Genomic DNA, 26,602 nt, shown 5'->3' on the forward strand with positions numbered 1-26,602 from the left:
CACGCATTCTCTCCCTCTCTCTCTCTCTCTCTGTCTGTCTGTCCATCTCTCTCTCAGTCAGGCTCTCTCTCTGTCTGTCGGTCTCTCTCCCCCGTCTCTCTCTCTCTCTCCCTCTCACTCTCTCTCTCTCTCTCCCCCCCATCTCTCTGTCTCCCTCTCTCTCTCTCCCCTGTATCTACCTGACTCTCTCTCCCCCGTCTCTCTCTGTCTGTCTGTCTCTCTCCCCCGTCTCTCTCTCTCTCTCCCCTGTATCTCCCCGACTCTCTCTCTCTCTCTCTCTCCCCTGTATCTCCCCGACTCTCTCTCTCTCTCTCTCTCCCCTGTATCTCCCCGACTCTCTCTCTCTCTCCCCTGTATCTCCCCGACTCTCTCTCTCACTCTCTCTCTCTCTCCCCCCCCCATCTCTCTCTCTCCCTCTCTCTCTCTCCCCTGTATCTACCTGACTCTCTCTCCCCCGTCTCTCTCTGTCTGTCTGTCTCTCTCCCCCGTCTCTCTCTCTCTCTCCCCTGTATCTCCCCGACTCTCTCTCTCTCTCTCTCTCTCCCCTGTATCTCCCCGACTCTCTCTCTCTCTCTCTCTCTCCCCTGTATCTCCCCGACTCTCTCTCTCTCTCTCTCTCTCTCTCTCTCTCTCCCCTGTATCTCCCCGACTCTCTCTCTCTCTCCCCCCATCTCTCTCTCTCTGTGTGAAAATGAATTGGTTCGCTGGACCAGCAAGTTCTTTCTGCAGTTTAATCTCAAGCCCCTGAAACAGGGATGTGTGTATGCGTGTGTGTGTGTGTGTGTGTGTGTGTGTGTGTGGTTGCAGTGTGTTACAGCCTGTGAAAGAGTAAAAACGCTGACACTCACTACTCCAGTGTTAATATCACATTCTGAAGACAGAATATTCGCCAAGCCTCCTAGCCGAGATCATCCCACAACACGACGTTTCAGAGAACTCATTCTGGCGTGCTGTTAAAAAAATCATTTAAATAATCACTGAGGAACCCTGCCATGCTGTAGCAGCCGGGAGGCGTGGCCTATGTCAGACTCGCGTGTCTCACTCGGGGGGTCTACAGCAGCACTACAATGTCTGATTGGTTCCTTACTTTTTTACTTTAGCCAGGAAGTGCAGCACTTTTCAGTGTTTCAGCACGTAAGCGCTCGCTCTCTCTCTCTCTCTCTCTCTCTCTCTCTCTCTCTCTCTCTCTCTCTGTGTGTCGTGTAATAACAGTTGAACCCTGCAATATTTCACATGTGGGACCGTGAATAAAATTGAAACACCCCTTTACACCGTGTCATACCTTTTTAATTAAACAGCGGCGTATAAATGCATTTTACTTTACCTTGCACTGAGTAGAGGTAGTGTCTGAAGTAAGGCAGCGGGCTGCTAAACACACTCATTTACAGTCCCAGTCGGGTTCCTAACACTAAATGTGGTCTGTTTTTATTTTTTTTTAGGCACAGGAGGACAAAAGCTACTTCTTTTATTGAAGCTTACAAATAATACCCAAGGTGTAGAATCCAAATATACACACTTTAACTGCGCTCCGAATATATATATATATATATATATATATATATATATATATATATATAAATAAAACACTGTTGTGGGCGTGTCCGATCTCGTAAACAGGAAATTCAGGAAATTCTTCATTTAACATTAGCGAAAGGTCATAGGGGTCGACTAATTGCTATGAAGCGCAAGTTTATACGCTTTTAAACGTAAAACCGTCGACGTCTCAAAGACACATCGAGAAAATAACGCGCCGATCAATAACCGTCGTATCGATGTTTACGCGATATTCGGAGGAGCGTGCGATTTTTCAAAATATACCGCGGATTTGGACCGAGACACGAGTCACGTGACGTCATCACGACGCGCATTCAACCGATTTATCGCTGCTCTGGTTTCGACCTCTGAAACATCGTTATATCGCACGTGGGACCGTTTCCCACATGGCCCCGCCTACTTTTAAACCAACCACGAGAAAATGACAAAGCATAGATTTTAAAAATAATTTAAAAAAATGAAGAAATCAACACTGTTGTTTTTGCTGCCGTCGACAGTAAACTCGCCACAGGAAGTTAGAGATAATTATTCGAAGCTGATTACGAAAATAAGTCGCATGTTTATGGAGCACAGTCAAGATCAAAGAGCCGTGTGAAAACGTGTTTATATCCGAGAGTGGAGCTCTCATGCCGAACGGCACGATCTGATTGGCCGAAACGCAGGGATCAGACAAAACATGGATTTACACCTCAAAGCTTCAAAGTCAGGTGTGTGTGAGTATACACATCAATAAATAACATCAGACATCAGTGTTGTCTGGATAAAATCTTACTAACACACACACACACACACACACACACACACACACACACACACACACACACCTGCTTACTATCCTTATGAGGACCTTGCACTGACATAATTAATACTGCACATAATTAATGCTAAGCTACACAAAGTTTTGTAAAAAAAATAAAAATAATAATAATAAAAATTCGGCATGAACAGTCCGTCAAAGTCTGTCCCTGCGAACACACAGACACAAGATGTGAAAACACACGCGGTCCTCACACAGCACCTGCGTGACCGTTTATAGGAACATTTGTTTTAAGGGTCCATTACTGAGGTCAGTGTGTGTGTGTATATATATATATATATATATATATATATATATATATATATATATATACACACATATATATACACACACACACACACACACATTCTGAGGTGTACACACAGGTGAGACGTTTATTGTAAGGAGTTATTTATAGTTTATTGTTATAGTTTCTGTGACCGAGATCAAGAAGGTCGTGATGGTATGTGTGTGTGTGTGTGTGTGTGTGTGTGTGTATACACACCCGCCCACATGTGCACTGATTGTCTCTCATACATATAGCGACAGATCAAAGCATTAAGCCAATAAAAAAAATCCTAACCGTGCGTGTGTGCGTGTGTGTGTGCACGCGTGTGTGCGTGCGTGTGTGTGCGTGTGTGTTTCAGTGGAAGGAAAACACCACAGCTTGTAGTCATGCGGGTTTTTGTTGATGGAACTTTCTTAGAAAAGGATAATGACTGATCGAACTGACTAGCTGGCCATATTTGTATATATTATGCTAGCTAACGTCTGACTATTGTATGGCGCTAGCCATTTGGCGCAGTGGAGTGTGTGTGTGTGTGTGTGTCATCGATCCTGACGAGAGGCAAGGAGTTTAATTCACCTATTATGGCTTATAGCGTCGTCAAACAGTACACTCGGGAGCCCAAGCTGCCCCCCCCCCCCCCACAAGAGAGCCTCGGTCGCTGTTCAGTGGATTTTTGCTGCGTTTTGCGCCTGTCAGAGCGGAGATAAAAGAGCGGGATGGTCATTGTGACGGCCTCACGCTGAGATAAACAAATAAATAAATAAAAACCCGAGAGCCGTGAAGACCTTCATCTTATCTGAGCAACATCACAAACAAAACCTGCTGAATTATTGATGAAAAGCTGCGCTCTTTCCTCCTCTGACAAACCGCCAGATCAGGAAATATATAACCGTACAAACTGGCCAGGTTTAAAACCGCACCTTTTATATTTATGTTCACACACACACACACACACACACACACACACACACACACAATTTAAATGACTGGTAGTAAAAAAATAAAAGGTTTCCCTTTTACCTCAGCTGTAGCTGCTTAGCCAAAACGTTTGGTTTTACACTAGAGCTACGAGGCTAATCTAGTTTCTACTTAGCACTGTCCAAACTGCAGGTCTAAATCAACACACACACACACACACACACACACACGCACACACTTACTTTAAAAATCTCACACAGAATTTTTAGTCAATAAAAAACAACAACTAACTACTGGTGCAAAATGCATTCTTCTAGCTATTAGCTAACATCATGCTAGCACACGAATAGAGGCGAGACGTGAGGTGACTTCGGGTTTCTTTTCCCATACGTTTCGTACACAGAAGTTTGAAACACATTATCAGGATGTTTTCTTGACAAATCCCCTTAAGAAATGAGACGTATTGAAAATACATAAAAACATCGCGGAGCGCTAGCTAAGAACGCAGCCTGCTAACTCCTCAGCGCTACGCTAGTACGAGGCCAGACTCTCAGCTACAGCAGTTCTCTGGAACGTTACCACGTTTTTAGCTTCTAATACAGAAAATCTGATCACAGATTAGATGATTACATAAATCTGATACGCAAGGAATAAAACCCTCGTGCATGTTCCGTTATATATAGGACGATCACTGACGACAGGGTGGTGTGATGAAGCAAAGTTACCGTTAGCACGCGGGACGTCGGAAAACGTCGGCTTCGTCCGCCACTTTAGAAAATGCATCGACTTTTAATCTTCTGACCAATCAGAATCCAGCGTTCAACAGCACTGTGGTAGAAATTTAGCATTATTAGCTAGCTGAGTTCATATTATTAGCATGAACTCAGCTAATCATAACTCAGTTTGATTTTTTTTTTTTAAAATAACTCATTTTAACAATCTGAAGAAATAAATAAATAAATAATTCCGCGCCGCACCTGACATCAAGTGTAACCGACGTAGCTGATTTTCCGTTTTCGAGAGTTCTGTCCAAAATTCCATACAATATCAATATGGGTTTAATTGTGAATTCGAAAATGAACTTACCAGCTAATACAGTGACGCTGTGTACAGGAAAGCAGGTGTGTACCGTTAATCCACTTTGGCTAATAAATGGCAGGGTGGAATGTCTTGTCCTCCTTCTCTCTCTCTTCTGGAAAAATGCTAAAAGAAAGAAACAATAACGGCTTAGCCACACATCTGCCTAATGCCCGAGACGACCAATTTAAAACCGATTAAGCGTCATGTCCTCCTGTGCGTCTGTGCGGAATGGAGACAAAGTGTCCGACGCTTAACTTCCTCCGCAGATGGTCACGCCGGCTACGGATGAAGGCGCGCACAACCATACACACACCCGCGACTGCAATACTCATGTTTTCATGCATAGCGTTCAAAAAAAATAAACAATATACGTAGTCTATACTACATACATACGCCTATACGTAGTCTATACTACATACATACGCCTATACGTAGTCTATACTACATACATACGCCTATACGTAGTCTATACTACATACATACGCCTATACGTAGTCGATACGTAAAGCAAAAACACATGAATACATAAAATAAATAAAGGAAAGTCATAAATCTACACTAATGGCTTACGCAAAAGCGTAAACAGACCAGACAACAATAAGACAGACTGTAGTAAAGGGTTTTTTTGCTAAAAAAAACAAACAAAATGCACGAGTGTTAAGTTTCCACTGGACTTTCAGACTGATATTTCAGAAAAATAAATAAATAAATAAATAAACATACAAACTAGCTACCTGAAAAACATATGTAACAGCCTGATTTTGGGGGTGTAGCCCAATATCTCTGGGTATTTTCCAAATGGAACTGATGAACACTTGAGTATAAAACGGTTTGGGTTTCACGTCCATCTTTCACGTGTTCTGGCTTTTTTGCGCAAATTAATAAAGAATAAATTATAATGACCGATGGTTCCGCCCCTCCGCCTCTCGAAGGCCGCGTCTCGACGGTCATACGGGAACAATCGTACGCGAAGCATGATAATCGAGACGCAGGCTTTCGAGAGACAAGCGCCGAACACTTCGAAAAAGAGGCGGAGCCATCTGTCGAAAGACTGATGCACTGACCGAGGACTCCACTACATCGCGTATGTAAAATAGGGTTAAAACGTAAAACGACACCAGGCAAAACATTTTGTGCAGAATGTGTGATTTCGAACTACATACAAGTATATATCATATATAGCATGTATAGTGTATAGCACAAGACTACAGCCTGTATCACACCACTTGAGACTTCGCTATATAGTTCAATGTAGCTATATAGTTTTTTTTTTTCTTTTACATTTGAGGGATTTTAAATAAAACACAGTTCTATTTCAGGCCACTAGGTGGCGATAAAATTTTTATATTATTTATTTAATAACTAGAAATACATAACCACGATTGTAAATCTGTAAATCAGGTTACGTGAACATTAGTGTTATAAAGCTATCACGGGGGAATTTTTCGCCTCACCTACTTCAACTTTTATTGATTTTAGCTCAAAGGTGACAGATTTAAGGGATATATTTTGGGAAAATATACTATTTCATCCTAGCGTTTCTATCTTAATGAATGTCATACAGTTGTTTGGGGAGGGTTTTCTTCACAGCTCTCACAATGTTTCCATCATCAGCTGTTGTCGTTTTGCTTGGCCGACCCGCTCAGTGTCTGTTGCTCAGTACACCGGTGGTCTCTTTCTTTTTCAAGGACATTCCAAATTGTTGTTTGTCCAACGCCTCTGACTGATTTTCCCTCTGCTTCGGAATGGCTTGCTTTTCTCCCACAGACAGCTCTCTGATCTTCATGTTGGTTTATCCTTTTTTAACAACAAATTCACTTTGCACAATTGAAACAGAAGTCTAGAACCAAGAGTAGATGTTCAGAGCTTGTTATTGTTCAAACAATCAGTCAATCTAACAGGACACACCTGGGTAACAAGAGACACCTGTCAGTCATATTCATATTTTGAGCTCAAAAGAAAAACAAATGAATTAGCCTTGCTGTGCCAATAGCTTTGGAGTGGACTGTGGTTAGAACCAGATGTCCCCACAAGGTCAAACCTGTCTTAGGTCCTCAAAAAGGGCTTAAAATACAGCCCATACACACTCGCCTTTTCTCATATCAGCCATAAGAGGAGAGCAGCAGACGAGTGATTACAGCCATAAAGATCTGCCATCAATTATTAAGCTCACCCTGAGGACAGCATCATCACCGTGAACACCCAGCAGGTGGAGGGAGGAGGCCGAGCATAAATTTCAATCCAAGATACTGCCTCAGACACTGTGTGTGTGTGCTTTGAAAGCAAATCTGCCACTCTGCCAATAAAAAATCCACATTACAGCCAAGTCTGGTTTCAGTAAAACACCCACACACACACACAATCATGTTCATCCTTATATGTTAATCAATCAACCATTTTTCCCCCCATAACACCACGCTGCAAGTGTGTTATTCCTGAAGCATGGTGATGAATTTAGACAAAATTTCACTTGCTGGATAAATTACCGTACAGCCACATGGGATAGTTTTATATGCAAAGCCGAGCATCCTCGAAAAAGTTTCTATTTGCAGGAGCAGGAGACCAGCCGGTGTGTTCTGGAGATAAATCTGCAATTACCCGAAGCCAAAGAGAAATTAAGGCCTGCCTAGTGTTAAATTGCTCGTCCAATTTGTCCGTCCTCTTGCTAGTGAACGTGCTTTTTATCATCATCATCATCATCAAGGACATGTGCTTTCTGTCCCAAGGCTTTCTGTCTCTTTTGTGCTAACGTGCTACAAAAACTAGTTTAAAACCATCGAGAGAAAGTTCAAGCGAGACTCGTAAGCGTACGATGAAGGCCTCAGCGCCGAATCCTGGTCCACGTTGACAGACGGGTTACAAACGGTGTAGCACACCTAATATCAATGAAAAGAGCCCATCAGAGTCTTAAAGTCCTCGTGAAACAGCTCGAGAGGCGCGATTTGAGACGCCAACTCTCGTAAACTCCACCCTCTGCCAAAGGAATTTTAAAAAAAGAAACGATTGTTTATTCTTAACTAAGCGATGGTCGGGAATGGGAAGTGTGCGAGAAGACGCACGGATGAACCATTTTTCCCGCTAACAAGCTGCTACTGTAGAGCAAGACACGCCCCAAGGGGCGGGGCAGGGCAGGGCATATACATCCTAGCATTTAATTGGACGAACACAAGACTGGTACAGGATGAGCAATCAAAAAACTGTAATCATTCTCCCAGAAGTGAAGACGTATACATTTAAAATGAGAATATCTCCACGGCGGTTTAGTTTTCTAGTCATACTACCTCATTGGTGTCTACAGCGCCAGCCGTTCTGAGTTCAGAGGCAGTTTAAAGTCGAAACTTTTTTTTTTCTTCCCATATTGAATAATAAATTGCTTGATGTAGTGGTTTTAAAGGAATAAAGGATGAGACAACAGTACACGCTCATCAGGAAATTCAACCTGAAAACTACATCACTGGCACTTTTCCTAACTACTTTATTCGTTTTCATTAGACGCACTGTTTGTGCTGCTGTTTAATACTTTAAGTGGTTGTTAAATGAAACTGACTCACTTGATAATAATGTCAGAACAATCATTCTATTCAATTACTGGTCAATTATACTAAAAGATAAGGTTGTGGCATCAAGTTTCATTTAAACCACTTGTTAGGTGCAAAATTAAGCAAAAAAACAAAACAAAAACACTTTAAAATCGCTAATAAACATCCAAGCAGTGAAATTAGTTTTCAGATATGTTGCACAAGTACATATACAGCACAATGTATTAAAACTCCCTAAGGCCCCATATCAAGCCGCGGGCTCGCCTGAACATCAAGCCGCCCTCGGAGCGTCACTCGCCGGCTGTCCCACTTCCTCATATCCGCTTCCCGGAGCCTGTTTGTTTGCTTTAGTGCTCCGTTTTTCTCGCTGTAAATGATCATAATATTCACAGTATGATAAATAAACCGGCTTACCTGAGTGCGGAGACAGTTTTAAAGCTGATTTTCATGCATTTTTGTATCGTTTATGTCATTTCTCGGTAACGTGTCGGTAGATAAGCGGTGATGATAGTGAAGTTGGCACTAAAGTAAACAGCACGCACGGTGCATAATAATTCCGTGATGCAATTTATGTAGTGGAAAAGGCGTGGGATATTGACTGTGCTTTGCGTGATCGGAGGCGTGAATGCAGAACTAGCGAGGCCAAATGACATCAGATTCTTTTTAAGAAATGATCATGATAATAATGAGAAGAAGAATAAAAGAGAAATAAAAGACTGCACGCGCGCGGTGATGCTAGCAGCCTCCCCGCCTAACCGCAGGTGCACGCGCTGCAAATGAGGAAGCATCATAAACGTATGCTCCTCTGTGCAAAGATAAGCAGAACGGTTCTAATCCTGCTCTTTTATAGATCTCAGTCCCACCGTGCAAAGCAGTCGTTACAGTGCACAGATGAAACGCATAGTAGAATCAGCATCTCCAAAAGTTAAGCCCTTTACATTACCCCTATGCATGCCATAGATAATCATATGCATTGCAGCCTTAATGAATGCATGCCACTATGAGATGTTTTAACATGTCTGCCTCTGCTGAGTCAGGTCTGGTGAGTCAGGTCAGTTAAAAACGTACAGTGAAGCAGGACTAAAGGAGAAGGAAAGGAAAACCTTGACCTGTGTTAATACATTTCAATGCATGTAGGTCTAATAAGGTGTGTTGGTTGGTCACTGTGCAGAAGGACAGATAATATGATGAATAGTAACAACCAGGTTCTTCTGCAATATCATGGAGGAAATATGCTCTCTCCGCTTTTTTGTTTTTTTTTTAATCTCCTTCGCTCTGCAGGACACATGATGGATGATTGGTTTATAATTGTACAATTTTTTTTACTGGTGATTCATAATGTAGAGGAGACGACGAGCCCTTGCTTCGAGAAGCTTATTATTGTCATGTAATTGAATATATCTCTTTAATATATCTGGGTTTTTTTTGTCTTTGACCCACATACATGTAATACCTACTCTATATTACAGTGTACAACACGTTCTCTTGGTTTTAAAGAAAATGCATAAAGTTTTGAATGCTCTCTGATGATAATGTCAGAAGACATGGGTGGGGGGAGTTGTTCATATTCATAAAAATGACAAGGGGGTAAAGTGAATTAATTGAATTCTTAATCACTCCGCACACATCCGAAAAGTTATTTTTGCATATCTGGGTTTTATATAGGTCATGAATTTCAGAAGAATTCACAGTGGCATAACATTTTCATGATGATGAATGTTTTATAGCTCCGTTATGATGTTCTTTGTTTTGAGGCGTCTCCAAAATATTACATTATCTATGACATCCTTCACGACATGTTATCTATGTTGCTAATTCTGGCATGCATTAGTACATATATACTGCACATCATTACGCATGCAAATATATCACAGTACGGTTTTAGAACAAACACAGCGTCTACATCTTCACCGCCTTGCTTGCGTAATCTCCAGGGTAAAGTATGGAACGAGAAATCGCGACTTTGGAGTCCATGTGATGTTCTCTCTGGCGTAAAGCTGGACATCACTGCCAGACAAATCCAAACCTCTTGGATAATAACGATAAGAGCGCGGCATTCTCCAGGCAATCATTTAACCGCAGCGGGTTCCTGTAGGAACCTTATCCTGGCCTAGCGCGATTACTGGGAACAAGCTCGAGAACAGCAGGAACGTCCTTCAGCTTCCCACAGAGAGCACTTTACTGCTGCTGAGTGGATTGGGAGTGTGCATTACATTGCAGGTTTAGGCCGAGAGAAAGAAACAGTCTGCAACTCAAACTGAAGACTTTTATAGTGTACGTTTATAGTTACTACAGCAGAGAAATCCACCTTGGGTTAGTAAAAACCTACAGGCATAGAAATGGTATGAGAATATCATTTGGTTTTGGCATTACTGTTTCAGTGCCACTACGAGTTTGAACTGAACATGCATTTGAAACACAGCCTTTTAAAGCGTAGATAAGTATACTGCAGCACTCTGTAGTCATGTTATTTAAATGATTTGGTACTATCTTGGTAATGTTGTACCGTAAAGATTTGTAATATTTAAATGTGTTTCTAGACCTGTGGTAGTTTCAAAGATACTTTAGAAAAATGGTTATATTAAATTTCTCCATGCATTGGATCTGGATAGATTCTTCTTTCTGAGCCTTGGTTTAAATTTTTTTGGCCTAGAAATGTACTCCGGTCCCACCTGGAACAAAGCTGTTCAGCTCCACCCCTGCTACTGCGAGGTATAAAGGCCTACAAAGTGTTCTGCCATTGGGTGGGATGAGTAGGTAGCTGGGATGGGTAGGTTAGGGTTGGAAAAGCAGGTAGGTGGGATGAGTAGGTAGCTGGGATGGGTAGGTTAGGGTTGGAAAAGCAGGTAGGTGGGATGAGTAGGTAGGGTGGGTTTTCCCCCCCTGCAATTCTGCTTTTAATTTTAGTTTTATTCTTTATGCTGCTGTAACATAACAATTTCCCTTGCGGGATAAATAAAGTCTATCTATCTATCTATATATCTATCTATCTGTCTACGGTGGGGGGAGTCGGTAGCTGGGATGGGTAGGTTAGGGTCGGATAAGTAGGTAGGTGGTATGGGTAGGTAGGGTGGGTCGGTATAGTGTGATACGTAGGTAGCTGGGAAATGTAAGTAGCAGGAATGGGTAGGTTAGGGTTGGATAAGTTAGAATGTGGAATGGGTATATAGGGTGGGTATGGTGGGATAGGTAGGTAGTTGGGATGGGTAGGTTAGGGTTGGATGAGTAGGTAGCTGGGATGGGTAGATAGGATGTGTATGGTGGGATAGGTAGGTAGCAGGGATGGGTCAGTAGGGTAGGGTGGGTATGGTGGGATATGTAGGTAGGTGGGATGGGTAGGTTAGGGTTGGATGAGTAGGTAGCTGGGATGGGTAGTTAGGGTGGGATATGTAGGTAGGTGGGATAGGTAGGTTAGGGTTGGATGAGTTGGTATGTGGAATGGGTAGATAGGATGGGTATGGTGGGATAGGTAGGTAGCTGGGATGGGTAGGTTAGGGTTGGATAAGTTAGAATGTGGAATGGGTATATAGGGTGGGTATGGTGGGATAGGTAGGTAGTTGGGATGGGTAGGTTAGGGTTGGATGAGTAGGTAGCTGGGATGGGTAGGTAGGGTGGGTATGGTGGGATATGTAGGTAGCAGGGATGGGTCAGTAGGGTAGGATGGGTATGGTGGGATATGTAGGTAGCTGGGATGGGTAGGTAGGGTAAGGTGGGATGTGTAAGTACATGAGGTAGGATTGGTCGGTAAAGTGGAAAGAAAGAAAGGAAATAGATGAAGATAGAAAAAGGAAGTTCTGTAAGTAAGAATGCTCACAACACAGTGGAGTGCTATAGGTGGCATGTTTATTAGCAGATTGAGACTAAGCAGTATTGATTTAACTTTCTCTCTGGTAGTCTGTGTGTGTGTGTGTGTGTGTGTGGTGCTACCACCAGACCACACACACCACGTGTTTGCCCTAAGTTCCCTTTACTAGCTCATGTTACATAAATACAGTTCCACAAACTCCAGCGACGTCACACTGACCTGTTTAAAAGTTTAACATTATAACACAGTGACACCAGCATCCTGTCACAGATAACCTACACTTTACTGAGTCAATTCACAAGACCGGTGCTGTACTTTCTGATTCTCTCTGCATCTTTCGCTCTTTCGCACTCACATCACTGCTGCAACAGGAAGAAAGACAGGAAGCAGTGTGGCAAGACGGTTGTACTGTTTGCTTAACTCTGACACGTGTTCAGGAGCACAACACGAAGAACACGTGAAGTCGGCGGTTATTACTACTACTTTAAGATTTCATGCTAGCTGCTGACCTGACCATCTTCTCATGTTCAGGGTAGAGTGTGTGTGTGTGTGTGAGCAGTCCGTCATCACGTTGTGTCCATGACGAAAGCGACCGTCACCAAACTTTCCGTACTCATCTTCCTCGCTTTCATTGTGAGCCTACCAGAGTTCTTCCCCTCAGAAGGTGAGATATGTGTGTGTGTGTGTGTGTGTGTGTGTGTGTGTGTGTGTGTGGGGTTCACTTGATGAAGAATTGTTTGTATGGACATGTGTGAGTGTGAAATTCTCTGATATGTATGTATATATATATATAAATTGACATGATGTCATTTTATTGTTAGTTATTCCACCATGGCCATGGAAAGTACTCCTTTCTGATTGGCAGAATTGACTTTGATATCAATGCTGTTGATATTAGGATGTCATTGTGACGACGTTCGTAGGCTAGGCCTATGATCATGCCTCACTGTAACCTTTATCACACCTAGTAATATAGTTCAACGAATCTATTTACTTACACAGGAAGTAAATGTTTATAGGCTACAATACATAGAAATGTTTTAGTCAAGAGCAACAAGATCCACGTGGTATAACGCTCTCCGAGTTGTAACCATAACAACAATTCGGGTATATAACGGTTACTTAAAGTAAAGTAATAATCAGACATTTCACATTAGCTGAATATCTGATTAACCTGACCTCCCTGCGCTTGCAACAATGGAAATACGAAGATGGACGTTCGTCATGTATGAACACATACTGTGTTTGTCAATTAAGAGGATCCCTGATATTACTCCACACCTTCTGACCAATCAGAATCGAGAATTCGAACTGCGGACAACATTTTGTCGGATAAAGCGGATCCCATCCCATCTCACACGGGTCCTGCCCAGGATTATGGCAAAACACGTCTGACGTGAACGGTGTTGTGAAACGCTACATCCGTTCTAATTGGAGTTGCCATTCGTGTGTGAGTGCGGCGTGCCCACGTCCTGTCTCGGAGTCGGTGTTTTTCAACCGCTTATCAGTCGATCGCTGTGCATTTGTGCCGTCCAAATCGATAATGTACAAACATATGGTTTCATCATGCGCATCATTTGATTCACATGCTCAAAAAAGTTTAACCAGCAAGCCAGTTTCAAAGCAGACGTTACCCACATGGGGGTTTTATATTAAAGTCCGATTATATAATAAAATGAGCAGTAGAAAACCTAGGTAATATACACCGATCAGCCATAACATTAAACCCACTGACAGGTGAAGTGAGTAACATTGATTGTCTTGTTACAATGGAACCTGTAATGGGGTAGGAAGTTGATGTGTTGGAAGAAGGAAAAATGGGCAAGCGTAAGGATCTGAGCGACTTTCACAAGGGGATAGGTTGTGATGGTTAGACGACTGGGTCAGAGCATGACCAAAAAGGCAGGTCTCGCGGGGCGTTCCCGATATGCAGTGGTCCAAGGAAGTGATCCGAGGAAGGACAAGCAGTGAACCGCGCCCATGCTGACCCCTGTCCACCACCTACAATGAGCACAGCAGCATAAGAACTGTAAATAAATAAATAAATAAATAACTAAATAAAAAGCTCTCAGGGGGTTTTAAGTAAGTTATTGAGTTCCTAGCACAGGTTTAGCCGATGTACATGTGACCTATTAATGATCAAGTGACAACAAGCGACTAGTATTAAGGAAGAATTAAAATGAGGCGTACGTAATACGTACGGAGTTTTGAATGTGACGAGCGTATGTACATTTGTGCATAGAAGAAAGGGCATTAGATATCTGGCCTGATACTGATCAGTATAAATGGCCCGTCGGTGCTTTAAAAGGAAGGCAACAGCAAAGTTACATTAATTCATTTGGCAGAGGCTTTTATCCAAGGTGACTTTTACAAATGAGCCAGAATCCAATCCAAGCCCAAAAGTGGCCCTCTGGCAGACGTGGGATTTAAATTCACAACCTTCCTGAGACAAGGACAGGATCTCAATAGCTGAACTGCTACTGCTTCCATGACAGTTAAACTGTAGGCCAGAGACACAGAGACACCTGTGACAAAAACAACACCGGGTTGTCATCTTAATGGCACAACTGAGTTTATATATATATTTTATTATTACTTTAGCTTTTGCATAATTAGAATTTATGTTCCATCAGTTTGTCAGTTTTTCAGAACCCAAATATTTATGTTCTATTTTTTTAAAAAAATAAATAGTTAAAAAGCAAATGTAGAAATTTCCCGCGTCAGACAATGTAGACTGTTTTATTTTGATGTGTTATTAACCCAAGTAAACAGGCTAACCCTCAAACTAGCATAACAGCAAACAGGCTAACCTCAAACTAGCATTACTGTAAACAGGCTAACCCTCAAACTAGCATAACAGTCAACAGGCTAACCCTCAAACTAGCATTACTGTAAACATGCTAACCCTCAAACTAGCGTAACAGTAAACAGGCTAACCCTCAAACCAGCGTTACTGTAAACAGGCTAACCCTCAAACTAGCGTAACAGTAAACAGGCTAACCCTCAAACTAGCATTACTGTAAACAGGCTAACCCTCAAACTAGCGTAACAGTAAACAGACTAACCCTCAAACTAGCGTAACAGTAAACAGGCTCACCCTCAAACTAGCGTTACTGTAAACAGGCTAACCCTCAAACTAGCGTTAGTGTAAACAGGCTAACCCTCAAACTAGCGTAACAGTAAACAGGCTAACCCTCAAACTAGCGTTAGAGTAAACAGGCTAACCCTCAAACTAGCGTAACAGTAAACAGGCTAACCCTCAAACTAGCGTTAGAGTAAACAGGCTAACCCTCAAACTAGCGTAACAGTAAACAGGCTAACCCTCAAACTAGCGTAACAGTAAACAGGCTAACCCTCAAACTAGCATTACTGTAAACAGGCTAACCCTCAAACTAGCATTACTGTAAACAGGCTAACCCTCAAACTAGCATAACAGTAAACAGGCTAACACAGAAACTAGCATTACTGCAAACAGGCTAACCCTCAAACTAGCATTACTGTAAACAGGCTAACCCTCAAACTAGCGTTACTGTAAATAGGCTACCCTCAAACTAGCGTAACAGTAAACAGGCTAACCCTCAAACTAGCATTACTGCAAACAGGCTAACCCTCAAACTAGCATTACTGCAAACAGGCTAACCCTCAAACTAGCATTACTGTAAACAGGCTAACCCTCAAACTAGCGTAACAGTAAACAGGCTAACCCTCAAACTAGCGTTACTGTAAACAGGCTAACCCTCAAACTAGCGTAACAGTAAACAGGCTAACCCTCAAACTAGCGTTACAGTAAACATGCTAACCCTCAAACTAGCGTAACAGTAAACAGGCTAACCCTCAAACTAGCGTAACAGTAAACAGGCTAACCCTCAAACTAGCATTACTGTAAACAGGCTAACCCTCAAACTAGCGTTACTGTAAACAGGCTAACCCTCAAACTAGCGTAACAGTAAACAGGCTAACCCTCAAACTAGCATTACTGCAAACAGGCTAACCCTCAAACTAGCATTACTGTAAACAGGCTAACCCTCAAACTAGTGTAACAGTAAACAGGCTAACCCTCAAACTAGCGTTACTGTAAACAGGCTAACCCTCAAACTAGCGTTAGTGTAAACAGGCTAACCCTCAAACTAGCATTACTGTAAACAGGCTAACCCTCAAACTAGCATAACAGTAAACAGGCTAACACAGAAACTAGTATTATTAAACTACTATTAACTAAGTAAGTAAGCAAGTAAGTAACTCTCTCTCTCTCTCTCTCTCTCTCTCTCTCTCACTAAAGTGTTACAGGTCCAGTTTCTTTGTGCACCTTTTGACCCTTGTGACCCTAACCGAGGGCCTGACCATTATGACGGACAGGTCTATGAGATATATGACAACGCAGCTATCACTCAGCCCCAGTGTGAGGTAAAAAACACAACCAATCAGGACGAAGCAGTAAAGGAGTGGTTTGTGTGCGAGACTCCTGCTGACCTGTGGAGTCTCGGTGACTACGCCTCGATCTCAGGTGAGCTAAAGTGATAAATAAGGTATATGCTGGGGCAGCACCTGCTAGAGTGTAAAGATGCATTCTGTAGGCTGGAAAATAAAATAATGTGGTTTTAAATTCAGTTTAAGATGGTGCGTTTGGATTTATTTTCCCCCAGAAACAGACATGGAGGTGATCGTTACACTACGGATCACAGCTCCTGATCTTCTGCAGAATGTGACTTTAAATGGACATTGTAACCACAGTGGACTTCACATTGAAATCCAACGCAACATCACACTGTTGGGCTGCTGCCTCCAGAACGACGGCGCACATCGAAAAAAAGACAAGACGCCACGATCCAGCAGCTCAAAACAAAACTCAGTGCCTCACAAAGCAAACACCTCAGAACCAGGCATCTTCTCAGCGGGATCACCTGACCTAACATCTTCTGAAGGAAAAAACTCCAGTCCTAATCCCACGCAACACTCGAACAGAAGCCGTTGCCTTTTTCACTTCAAGGACATTGAAAGGATGTCTTCGAAAACAGGTGAAATTCCTGATGATTTGGTCAACTCAAGTCATGTTTCTCGTGCTCTAGATCTTTAAAGGCCTCAGTATGAGGAACTTGACATGCAGAGATGACGTTCAGCTGGTTTCCACAAAGGATATGATGTAAATACTGAGCTAACAAACATCGTTCAGTGTTGTGCGCAGGTCAGCTGGGTGAACTCTGTAGGTGAACATGCTATGCCTGTGATTGGTTGTTACAAATAAGGCGTGGCTAAGCTGATTCATACCAAGCATTGCATAACTTGGTCAGGATCAGCATGCTGAACCCTCGCTTTATATAACTGTCTCATGTACCACCTGCACTTTGTACGTAATATTAATCCTGTACTTATGGAAATTGTCACGAAGTTTTAATAGCGCCACCTGCAGCACTGGAGCACTCGTACGTAACTACCAGTACGAAACCATGACGATTATGCAAACTTGTAAGACGTTTTGTAGGCGTCGTCTTCACGTGAAGTATGCTCAGGCCTGTCCGTTTAGTCTCTGGATTCTCATTAGTGCAATATCTCCAGAACGAGTGGTTTACTGTTTGATATGGGATTATCATCGTAAGCAACAGATAAATTGATTTGATTTTGGAATTGATCCAAACAGGGTCAAGGTGACAGAAAGGTCAGATGTCTGAAAGGAGTAGACCGTGTCGTTGGAAATGGCGGCATCCTTGTTGAGTTCTGTTTGTTCTCTATTGTTTTTATGGCATTGCACAACTACCCTATTCTCACAGTGGCAGCGAGGCAGCATGACAATTCAGAGTTTGCTACATACATCGCTGGGGTTTTTTTGTTTGTTTGTTTGTTTTTGCTACTTATTTCTCACAGTTGCAATACCAACTAGCTAGCTAACATTATGGCTAAGCTCCCTCCACATTTCAAAGTCGCATGACTTCAGGAACGCCTACGATCACAGATGCAGCTAGTTGATTCCTTGATGCCCCCTAGAACAGCTACCATTTTAGGACAACGAATCCACTCGCTTCATCTTTTAGAACGGCTACACATGGGTGAGTTGGACTCCCTTGGAGAATACAGCTAATACAGTTGCTCAGGTTATGACTCTAGGTAGAGTTTTGCCAAATATGGGTTTTCTCTGGGTTCTCTGGTTTCCTCCAGCTTTCAAAAAAAAAAAAACAACAACACACCAGTAGGTGAATTGGCTATTCTAAATCACCCTGCAACGGACTGACGTCAGACCCAGGATGTTTTCCCACCTTGCACGTGTGTTCCCGGGATAGACTCCGGATCCACCTCAACCCTGACCACGATAAGCCGGTCCTCAAGATGAACGAACGATTCTCTCCATATACCGAGGACGGCTTGTACGGCCTCACGGTTGGCTTTTCTTTCAGCAGTGAAATGTGACTCCGTTGCCTTCACGCTGGGTTTCAGAAACTTCAGGATCTACTGTAGACTCCCACAGGACAAGGGCCCACGTATTCAATATCAATTTACCTCTTTCTGTCTTCTCGACACTCCCTCCCTACCTCTCTACCCTCATCGCTCCTTATATCGAGTCTAAAGGTTAGCCAAGGCCATTTTTCATCCTGTCTATCGATTCTGGCAGGGACCTCGACAGCACTGCTTCATATTTCACCTCTGCTCGCTGATAAATTTATCGCCTCGATGCGCTGAGAGTCGGCCTGCTGCAAAGCCACAAATCCCTTTCGGCAGTCCGAGTCATTTAGGGAGAGACAGTTAGCGTGGATTCGGGAAGTGCAGAGAAAAGAGTGTGAAAGAAATGAGGGTTTATTCTGATGTATGTCGGAGACTATTTTCCAATATCTCCTGCTTCATCTGCTCTTACAAAAAAGTTACATAATACTTTATTGTAAGAAAACTTGCACTTGCTTTTTTTTTTTTAGACGTGTTTATGTTTTGTTTGTTTATGTTTCACACGTTTTTCACAAGTAGGGCATGTATTTTTATTTGCACGTGGGATTTGTACGTAGCATTAATTTATGTAATGTTTTTGGAAAAACGAGTCATTCGTTTTTCCACGTGTGCTTCAATTTTCAAAATTTAAAATATGATTTTAATCTTTCACGTGTTCATTTTATACGTGATTTTTAAACCATTCACTTATTTTCAGATGATAATTTTACACCAGTTATTTTCAGGTAATTTTTTTTTCCCCCTGCATGATTTGTTTACATTGAAGCATACCTTCACGTGTTACTTACACAATCAAGACGATTACACGTCAAATCTATGAGATTTATTCCATAAGGATGCTCCTGACCACTCATCTCCCTGTGTTCTCAGCGAGGCGCTGGAGTGTCTGTACCATTGTGTGGTTGGTTCTAGTGCTAATGGTGGTCATATTGGTCCTTCTGGGAGTCAGGGATCAGGTCTTTAAGAACAGATGCTGCAACAAAAGTAAGTCTATTAACCTTTATCAAAATGTGAAGCTAAAACCGAGTCTACTAGTGTCGTTCCTCGGCTCGACGAGCTGTGAGAGGACACTAATCCCACCTCGCCTCTCTAATTGTGTAGAAAAGGTGATACCGGTTCTACGACCTGCCGATCAGCCAAAGACGTTTTCCAAACGCAGAGTAAAATGTGAGTCGTTTAAATACTTCCAAACACATTTGTGAACCATTTGAGCAGATCTGGGATCAGTAATCTTAATTGTTGCTGGAGTGGTACCATCGAGGGTTATCTTTTATACCTTTAGTAAGTATTTTACTTATTTATTTATTTATTTATTTTTACCTGTGATGGTCCATGTGATGTACCTTTAATTAAATTCACATTTCTAGGTGAAAAATACATACTAAAAGTACAAGCGATGTCCCCTTGATACCTTTATTTCCAAAAATGTCCCACATTCAACAGCCATGCAGTTATGAAACAACAACTCCTGTAATAATTCTCTTATTTTGTTGTTTTTTCCAGCTTTAGGTGATTTGCCTGATGATGTATCAGCGTTAAGTATAGAAGGTAAGTGTGTATCTGTGTTTGTGCCTGTATAGGGATATATTTGGTGGCTGTAGGGGTGGGTTTGTGCAGAGCCAAGCTATATACTATATCAGCTGTTTATTAACAAATCCTGATGTTCTCATTCACAATCCATACATTTTAATTTCTTAGTAAATAGTAATTAACCCTAAGAAAACTTAGGTGTTTAAACGATATACGCCGATGTTCCGTTGGTTTGCTCGCCTTTCTAGATTTGATTCAAACTCCTTAATGTTATTATTCCATGTTATAGTGGTCAAAAAAGGGAACTGCAACAACTGCCTATAGAGGCCCATTGGGGTGAGAATCACACTGCCCCATGCTCGGAGGAAAAAAGCAATTCAAGACAGGGTTGCCAGGTTGTTATGCCAAATAGGGGTGTGTACATTTTAAATGTAGTTGGGATGAAACCTGGCAACCCTGGTTGATATTCCCTCTTGTGTGTGCGCTTTACAAATGGGAAACACACTTGCTGTATTGAACATAGTTACATCTCAGACTGTGCTGCTAGACTGTATGCTGTTGACTCTCAATTCCCTACTACAGCATTACTTTCAAAATTCACTAGACAGTAGCTTATAGCATAAATCAAGTGTGATAGCTTCTTGTCCTGACCTAGCACATCCCGTGGCCAGGAGCTGCTCCTGGACTTTTGGAAGATTTTTGTTGACACAAAAAAGAAAGCCAATCCTTTCTTCTATCCCCTCCGGACATTTACAGCGTCTCTGCGCTAAAAGACAAATCCTATAAATAAGTAAATGCGTACACAGAACTCTGAGGTTCACATGAAAGGAATCCACACAAGTTTCAGTCTTCTCCGTAAGACGTGTTCTAGAGAACAAAGGTTTTGTTAGGACATTGAGCGTGAACGTTGTGTTTCTATCAAAACTGACAGCCTTTAAAATGTCTCCGTCACACGTCTGTGTTCAGATAAAGAACTGTTCTTGGAGAAGACGCCATCAGATTACTCAAGAGGTAAGAAAAAAGCGCTAGTTTTCTGATGTAATCACTTACCCTTCATAAACCCACACTGGGATTTGTCCTAATAATTCATGCTGGCTTTGAAGTCTAGATAAAAAAAAACAAAAAAACGTTCTAGGCCCTTTCTTTTGATATTTGGGATCTATGATCTTAGCCATAAATGCCTGGGGTCAATCCAGGATTCTGTTTCTATATAAAAAAAAAGAAAAGAAAAGAAAAGCACTGATCAGACCCGAGATCAATTGATAATCCCTATACTTAGAGTCTAGAATTGGCTTCAATACTCTCAGACCTGGGCCTGTATGGATAAAAGTTCTCAGAAATGCTTTTAAGAATAGTCTTAACCTTTGACTTATGTGTAAAAACATTCTTATTAAAAGAGGACTTGTGTAAAAGTAAGAGTTTGTTTTGTTTTGTTTTTATGAAGAAGCTAAAAGTGCTGACTGAGGTGGCAGTCTTAATTAATGTCTTAATGAAATCATGAATAAACGGTGTCATGCGGCTGTGATGTTACCCTTGCAGGCTCACTATTGGCTGATTGAGGTTGAGGGCAGCCATTTGGGGTTGAAATCATTGTAGTCCTTAGGTCACGACACTTAAATGCCACCTCAGTCAGCACTTAAGAGTCAGTCTTAGACTTCTTTATGTACTCTTACAAGTCCTACTTTTTACACTTAAGTCAAGGCTTAAGGCCATTCTTAAGAGTATTTCTGAGACGTTTTATATGTACGACCCCTGGTCTCATTCGTCAGAGTCTTGTTCTGAGTCTCAGTACTTACAGTTTTGGTGCGAGTCTCATTATTCAGTGTTTTGGTCTCGGTTAGTCAGAGTCTTGGTGTGAGTCTAATTACTTTTAGTCTTGGCCTGAGTCTCATTACTCTTAGTCTGGGTCTGAGTTTATTTTGTCTGAGTCTAATTACTTTTGGTCAGAGTCTTGGTCTGAGTCTCATTACTCTTAGTCTAATTAGTCAGAGTCTTGGTCTGAGTCTCATTACTCTTAGTCTAATTAGTCAGTCTTGGTCTGAGTCTCATTACTCTTAGTCGGAGTCTAATTAGTCCTAATTAGTCAGAGTCTGAGTCTCATTACTCTTAGTCTAATTAGTCAGAGTCTTGGTCTGAGTCTCATTACTCTCATCCTAATTAGTCAGTCTTGGTCTGAGTCTCATTACTCTTAGTCGGAGTCTAATTAGTCCTAATTAGTGAGAGTCTGAGTCTCATTACACTTAGTCTAATTAGTCAGAGTCTTGGTCTCTCATTACTCTTAGTCTAATTGGTCAGTCTTGGTCTGAGTCTCATTACTCTTAGTCTTGGTCTGAGTTTAATTAGTCAGTCTTGGTCTGAGTCTCATTACTCTTAGTCGGAGTCTAATTAGTCCTAATTAGTGAGAGTCTGAGTCTCATTACACTTAGTCTAATTAGTCAGAGTCTTGGTCTCTTATTACTCTTAGTCTAATTAGCCAGTCTTTGTCTGAGTCTCATTACTCTTAGTCTTGGTCTGAGATTAATTAGTCAGTCTTGGTCTGAGTCTCATTACTCTTAGTCTTGGTCTGAGTTTAATTAGTCAGTCTTGGTCTGAGTCTCATTACTCTTAGTCTTGGTCTGAGTTTAATTAGTCAGTCTTGGTTTGAGTCTCATTACTCTTAGTCTTGGTCTGAGTCTCATTACTCTTAGTCTTGGTCTGAGTTTAATTATTCAGTCTTGGTCTGAGACTCATTACTCTTAGTCTTGGTCTGAGTTTAATTACTCAGTCTTGGTCTGAGACTCATTACTCTTAGTCTTGGTCTGAGTCTCATTACTCTTAGTCTTGGTCTGAGTTTAATTATTCAGTCTTGGTCTGAGACTCATTACTCTTAGTCTTGGTCTGAGTCTCATTACCCATGGTCTGGTTTGGTCAGAGTCTTGGTGAGGTCCTTTCTGTTTTAGAGCTTCGTACTAAATTCATACTAAAGTATTCTTGCTTCCAGGTCATGTAACATCTCATCAAAAAAGAGTCTCTTTGGCTTCCACCAAAACGTTTCTTCAGGTCTTTCAAGAATCATACAGGAGAGGTGAGAGTTGTATAAAAGGTTGTGTGAGCGTTTGCCCGTGACACTTTAAAACTGACAGTAAAACCTGAATGCATTCTTCTTGATTTCTGATTCATCTGTTTGACCAGGCCTCTCTCCAATTCCGGAGCTATCTCTGACAGGTATGGCATGAAATTCCTTCCTTTACACATCACGCTCATCATCAAGCCAGAACACAAATGCGTAATTTCGCATCACTACATTTCTTTTCGAATTATCATACATTTGGTGTTACGTGTGCATGCGTCATATCTCCAGATGTTTCACTGGGAGAAAATGAAGATGAATATGATGAAGAAGCGAGGTCTGATGGTGGGATAACAGAAGAAGGTTGGTAATCCTCTTACAAAGAACATACAGATAAATAAGATCTTGTAAATGACTCTCGTCTTTAGTTGTAGGACAATTTTAAATCCCAAACTTTCCATTATATTTAATTAAGACAATTTACATGAGCACATGAAATGTGGAAAAGTATTTAGAACATAGACTCTTAGATGTGAATAGGAGACAATTACTGGGATATGCTGTAGACAGAAATAAAAAGTCTTATTAGGAGAATACCTCAAAAATAAAGAAGCCCCTTATAATAATATTATACAGACCGGTGACAGATTAAAGAAAAAAAACAATATAAAATGTGTTAGTGAGGTGTTGGGCTTCAGTGCCCCTCGTGTAGGTTCATTTTCCTTTCATTTGTCAACTGTTGTCACCACAGTCTTGGTCTAAGTCTAATTAGTCAGAGTCTTAGTCGGAGTCTAATTACTCTTGGTCTGGTTTCGTCAGAGTCTTGGTCGGAGTCTAATTAGTCAGAGTCTTGGTCTAAGTCCCATTACTCTTGGTCTGGTTTAGTCAGAGTGTTGGTCTAAGTCCCATTACTCTTGGTCTGGTTTAGTCAGAGTCTTGGTCTAAGTCTCATTACTCTTGGTCTGGTTTAGTCAGAGTGTTGGTCGGAGTCTAATTAGTCAGAGTCTTGGTCTAAGTCTCATTACTGTTTATCTTGGTCTAAGTCTAATTAGTCAGAGTCTTGGTCGGAGTCTAATTAGTCAGAATGTTGGTCGGAGTCTAATTAGTCAGAGTCTTGGTCTAAGTCTCATTACTCTTTATCTTGGTCTAAGTCTAATTAGTCAGAGTCTTGGTCGGAGTCTAATTAGTCAGAATGTTGGTCTAAGTCCCATTACTCTTTATCTTAGTCTAAGTCTAATTAGTCAGAGTCTTGGTCCAAGTCTCATTACTCTTGGTCTGGTTTAGTCAGAGTGTTGGTCGGAGTCTAATTAGTCAGAGTCTTGGTCTGAGTCTCATTACTCTTTATCTTGGTCCAAGTCTAATTAGTCAGAGTGTTGGTCGGAGTCTAGTCAGAGTCTTGGTCTAAGTCCCATTACTTTTTATCTTAGTCTAAGTCTAATTAGTCAGAGTCTTGGTCTAAGTCTCATAACTCGTGGTCTGGTTTATTCAGAGTCTTGGTCTGTGGAACAAATAGCACGTCCAAAATTTTGGGATTGATGAGTGTAAACTTATATGTACATACATACAGTATAAGTAGATAGTCATATTTTTATCGTATATATTTATGTACTGCATAATTTAATTCCTTTTGCCAGTTGCTCATAAAATAGACTTGTTTATGTAATAATAATAATAATAATAATAATAATACAAATATAAAAAATATCCCGAGAACATGGAGAACTCTAAACCCATCAACGCTTTATGTAGTGTATACTTAAAAGTACATTAAAAAAATGAAGGTTTACAAAAAGATATGAAAGATATTTCGGTTTTAAGGATAGCGACGCGAGTGTGTTTTGTCTTGCAGAGTGCGAGGTGTGTCTGGACATCCCCCTAACACCAGCAAGCACACACTCCGAGAACTTCAGTGAGTCACTTCAGCAAGTTACTTCCATAGAATTACTGTAATTTAGTTTATCGGGCATAATTTTACTGACCCCCTTTTTTTTTCCCTTCTTTCTTTCTTTGTACTGTAGCTTTCCTGCATCATCGTAGCCATCCATCTGTGGAAAACTGCCATTAGTCAAAACGTCCAAGAGGAAGGGATTATAAAAAGATGTCCAACACTTTAATTCCAGTGCTATTTTTTAACACACATCACATTAACTTCCCCTCACGGCTTATCCTCAGACATACGAGGACATTAGAGGGCTCATTAGGTGATGATGTTTGTTATGAAGATATACAGTATCACGGTCTTCGTATTTGCTGGAAGGTCAATGCAAGTCTATAGAGAGACGATAAGATGAGCTGTAACTTGCTATATGTTTAACGTATTCACACGTCATTATAAGCACACGTGCACAGCTAATTCCAGCTAATCAGTGAGACAAGAAAAATAACCAGAATTCTTTGAGTAACACATTAAGTAAGTAAATAACAAGCCTGCAAATCAGAATGACATAAAAGGAATTCAAGTTTAACATACAGATTCTGTTACAATTATTGTAGTTTGTCTTTGTTTACCTGGCCAGGGACTACAGGTGGAAATTAGCTACTAGTTAAAATTTTGTCCCTGACAAATGAACTAAAAGAACAGATTCAGCACTGATCAAGTAACACGATGCTAGTTAAAGCTAAACTAATCTTATACAACTAGGCTGTACTACATACCAAACAAATTTAGCCGGAGATACTCAGTCGCAAAGCCACGAATTGAACATTAGCATAAGAACTGAGGTTCAGTCAGGGAGAAGCTAAACAGTAATAAACATGCTCACCTCAACAGCTACCTATAAAGTCTCTCAAATGAAAACACACGTCTTGTCAGGGCTTCACATTTGAAAAGTGGAGTTAATATCTCACATGGCCTCAGTAACACTTTATGAGAACTGTGCAGTAAGTCTGGCTAACTAGCAAGAATGTTAGCTAGTCCGTTTGCTAATTTAGTGTGCTTAGTAGCTAGCATTCATTAGCTGGCTTTTTAACTAGCAAGCAGATTAAGCAATGAAGTTTGTATAGATGCAAAAAAATTTTTGTATAGCTACTAAAATCCAGTCCAGTAAGATTTGTAATATATTAGCTTGTGTGTAGAATTTAAAAATTGTATTTACCATATGTTGAATTTATCGAAGTACAATAAGCGATTGACTCTCACATGCTGGAATGATAAATCTTAGAATCAGTCAAATTACATTTGTTATTAGTAAAAATTTAAGTCGCATCTTAATGTTTTTCCCCCTTAAATTTGTAATTAATGTAAATAATGTAAGTATGAAACGTAAGGATGAGGAAATTGTTTCAAAAGTTGGATAGAAAGTGACACAAATTGACTTCATGTTTGTCAAACTGTTAAAAATGATTCCTTATTATTTTGGTTAAAATAAATAAATAAATAAATAAATAAATAAGTGAAGTTCAGTACATGGTTGTTTATATTTCTAAACAATTTCATCTGCCATTTTTTGTGTTACAAAAGGAACTTAAAGATGTGTTTCAACTCTTACCCAGACGATCTCAACACGTGTTTATCATCTGTACCTTGATACCATGGTCCACGCTATAGAATTTTATACAATGCTGCAGTTTTAGAGATTTTCTGATATATAAATAAAAATAAAAAGAGGAATCG

At 41.0% G+C, this 26,602-nt stretch overlaps 2 protein-coding genes across 4 annotated transcripts in view; one reads left to right on the top strand and one right to left on the bottom strand.

Moving 5' to 3' along the window:
• The window catches only part of klhl5 (kelch-like family member 5), a 35,320-nt gene extending 26,272 nt beyond the window's left edge, over positions 1-9,048 (bottom strand). The window contains exons 1-2 of one of the 3 annotated variants that reach the window (XM_053618921.1): positions 8,591-9,048; positions 4,644-4,760 (exon numbers count right to left, since the gene is read on the bottom strand). Coding sequence is in view for 1 of the 3 variants with exons in the window: in XM_053618918.1 (XP_053474893.1) it covers positions 8,591-8,625 (35 nt within the window). In the remaining 2 variants the exon portion in view is untranslated. Of the gene's footprint in view, positions 1-4,643; positions 5,349-8,590 lie in introns of those variants that run through there. The other 2 variants (XM_053618918.1, XM_053618920.1) reach the window with 2 other exon arrangements.
• Positions 9,049-11,043: 1,995 nt separating this feature from the next.
• Positions 11,044-26,522, top strand: si:dkey-192k22.2 (uncharacterized). The gene is made up of 12 exons (XM_053618924.1): positions 11,044-12,645; positions 16,261-16,485; positions 16,625-16,996; positions 19,281-19,394; positions 19,512-19,577; positions 19,914-19,958; positions 20,907-20,951; positions 22,921-23,004; positions 23,112-23,144; positions 23,281-23,352; positions 24,839-24,898; positions 25,008-26,522. Exons 1-12 carry the CDS (start codon positions 12,561-12,563, stop codon positions 25,052-25,054), a joined length of 1,248 nt encoding a protein of 415 aa, XP_053474899.1. The 5' UTR covers positions 11,044-12,560; the 3' UTR covers positions 25,055-26,522.
• Positions 26,523-26,602: the final 80 nt, after the last annotated feature.

This window comes from Ictalurus furcatus, chromosome 29 (genome assembly GCF_023375685.1).
Source record: "Ictalurus furcatus strain D&B chromosome 29, Billie_1.0, whole genome shotgun sequence".
Lineage (NCBI taxonomy): Eukaryota > Metazoa > Chordata > Actinopteri > Siluriformes > Ictaluridae > Ictalurus > Ictalurus furcatus.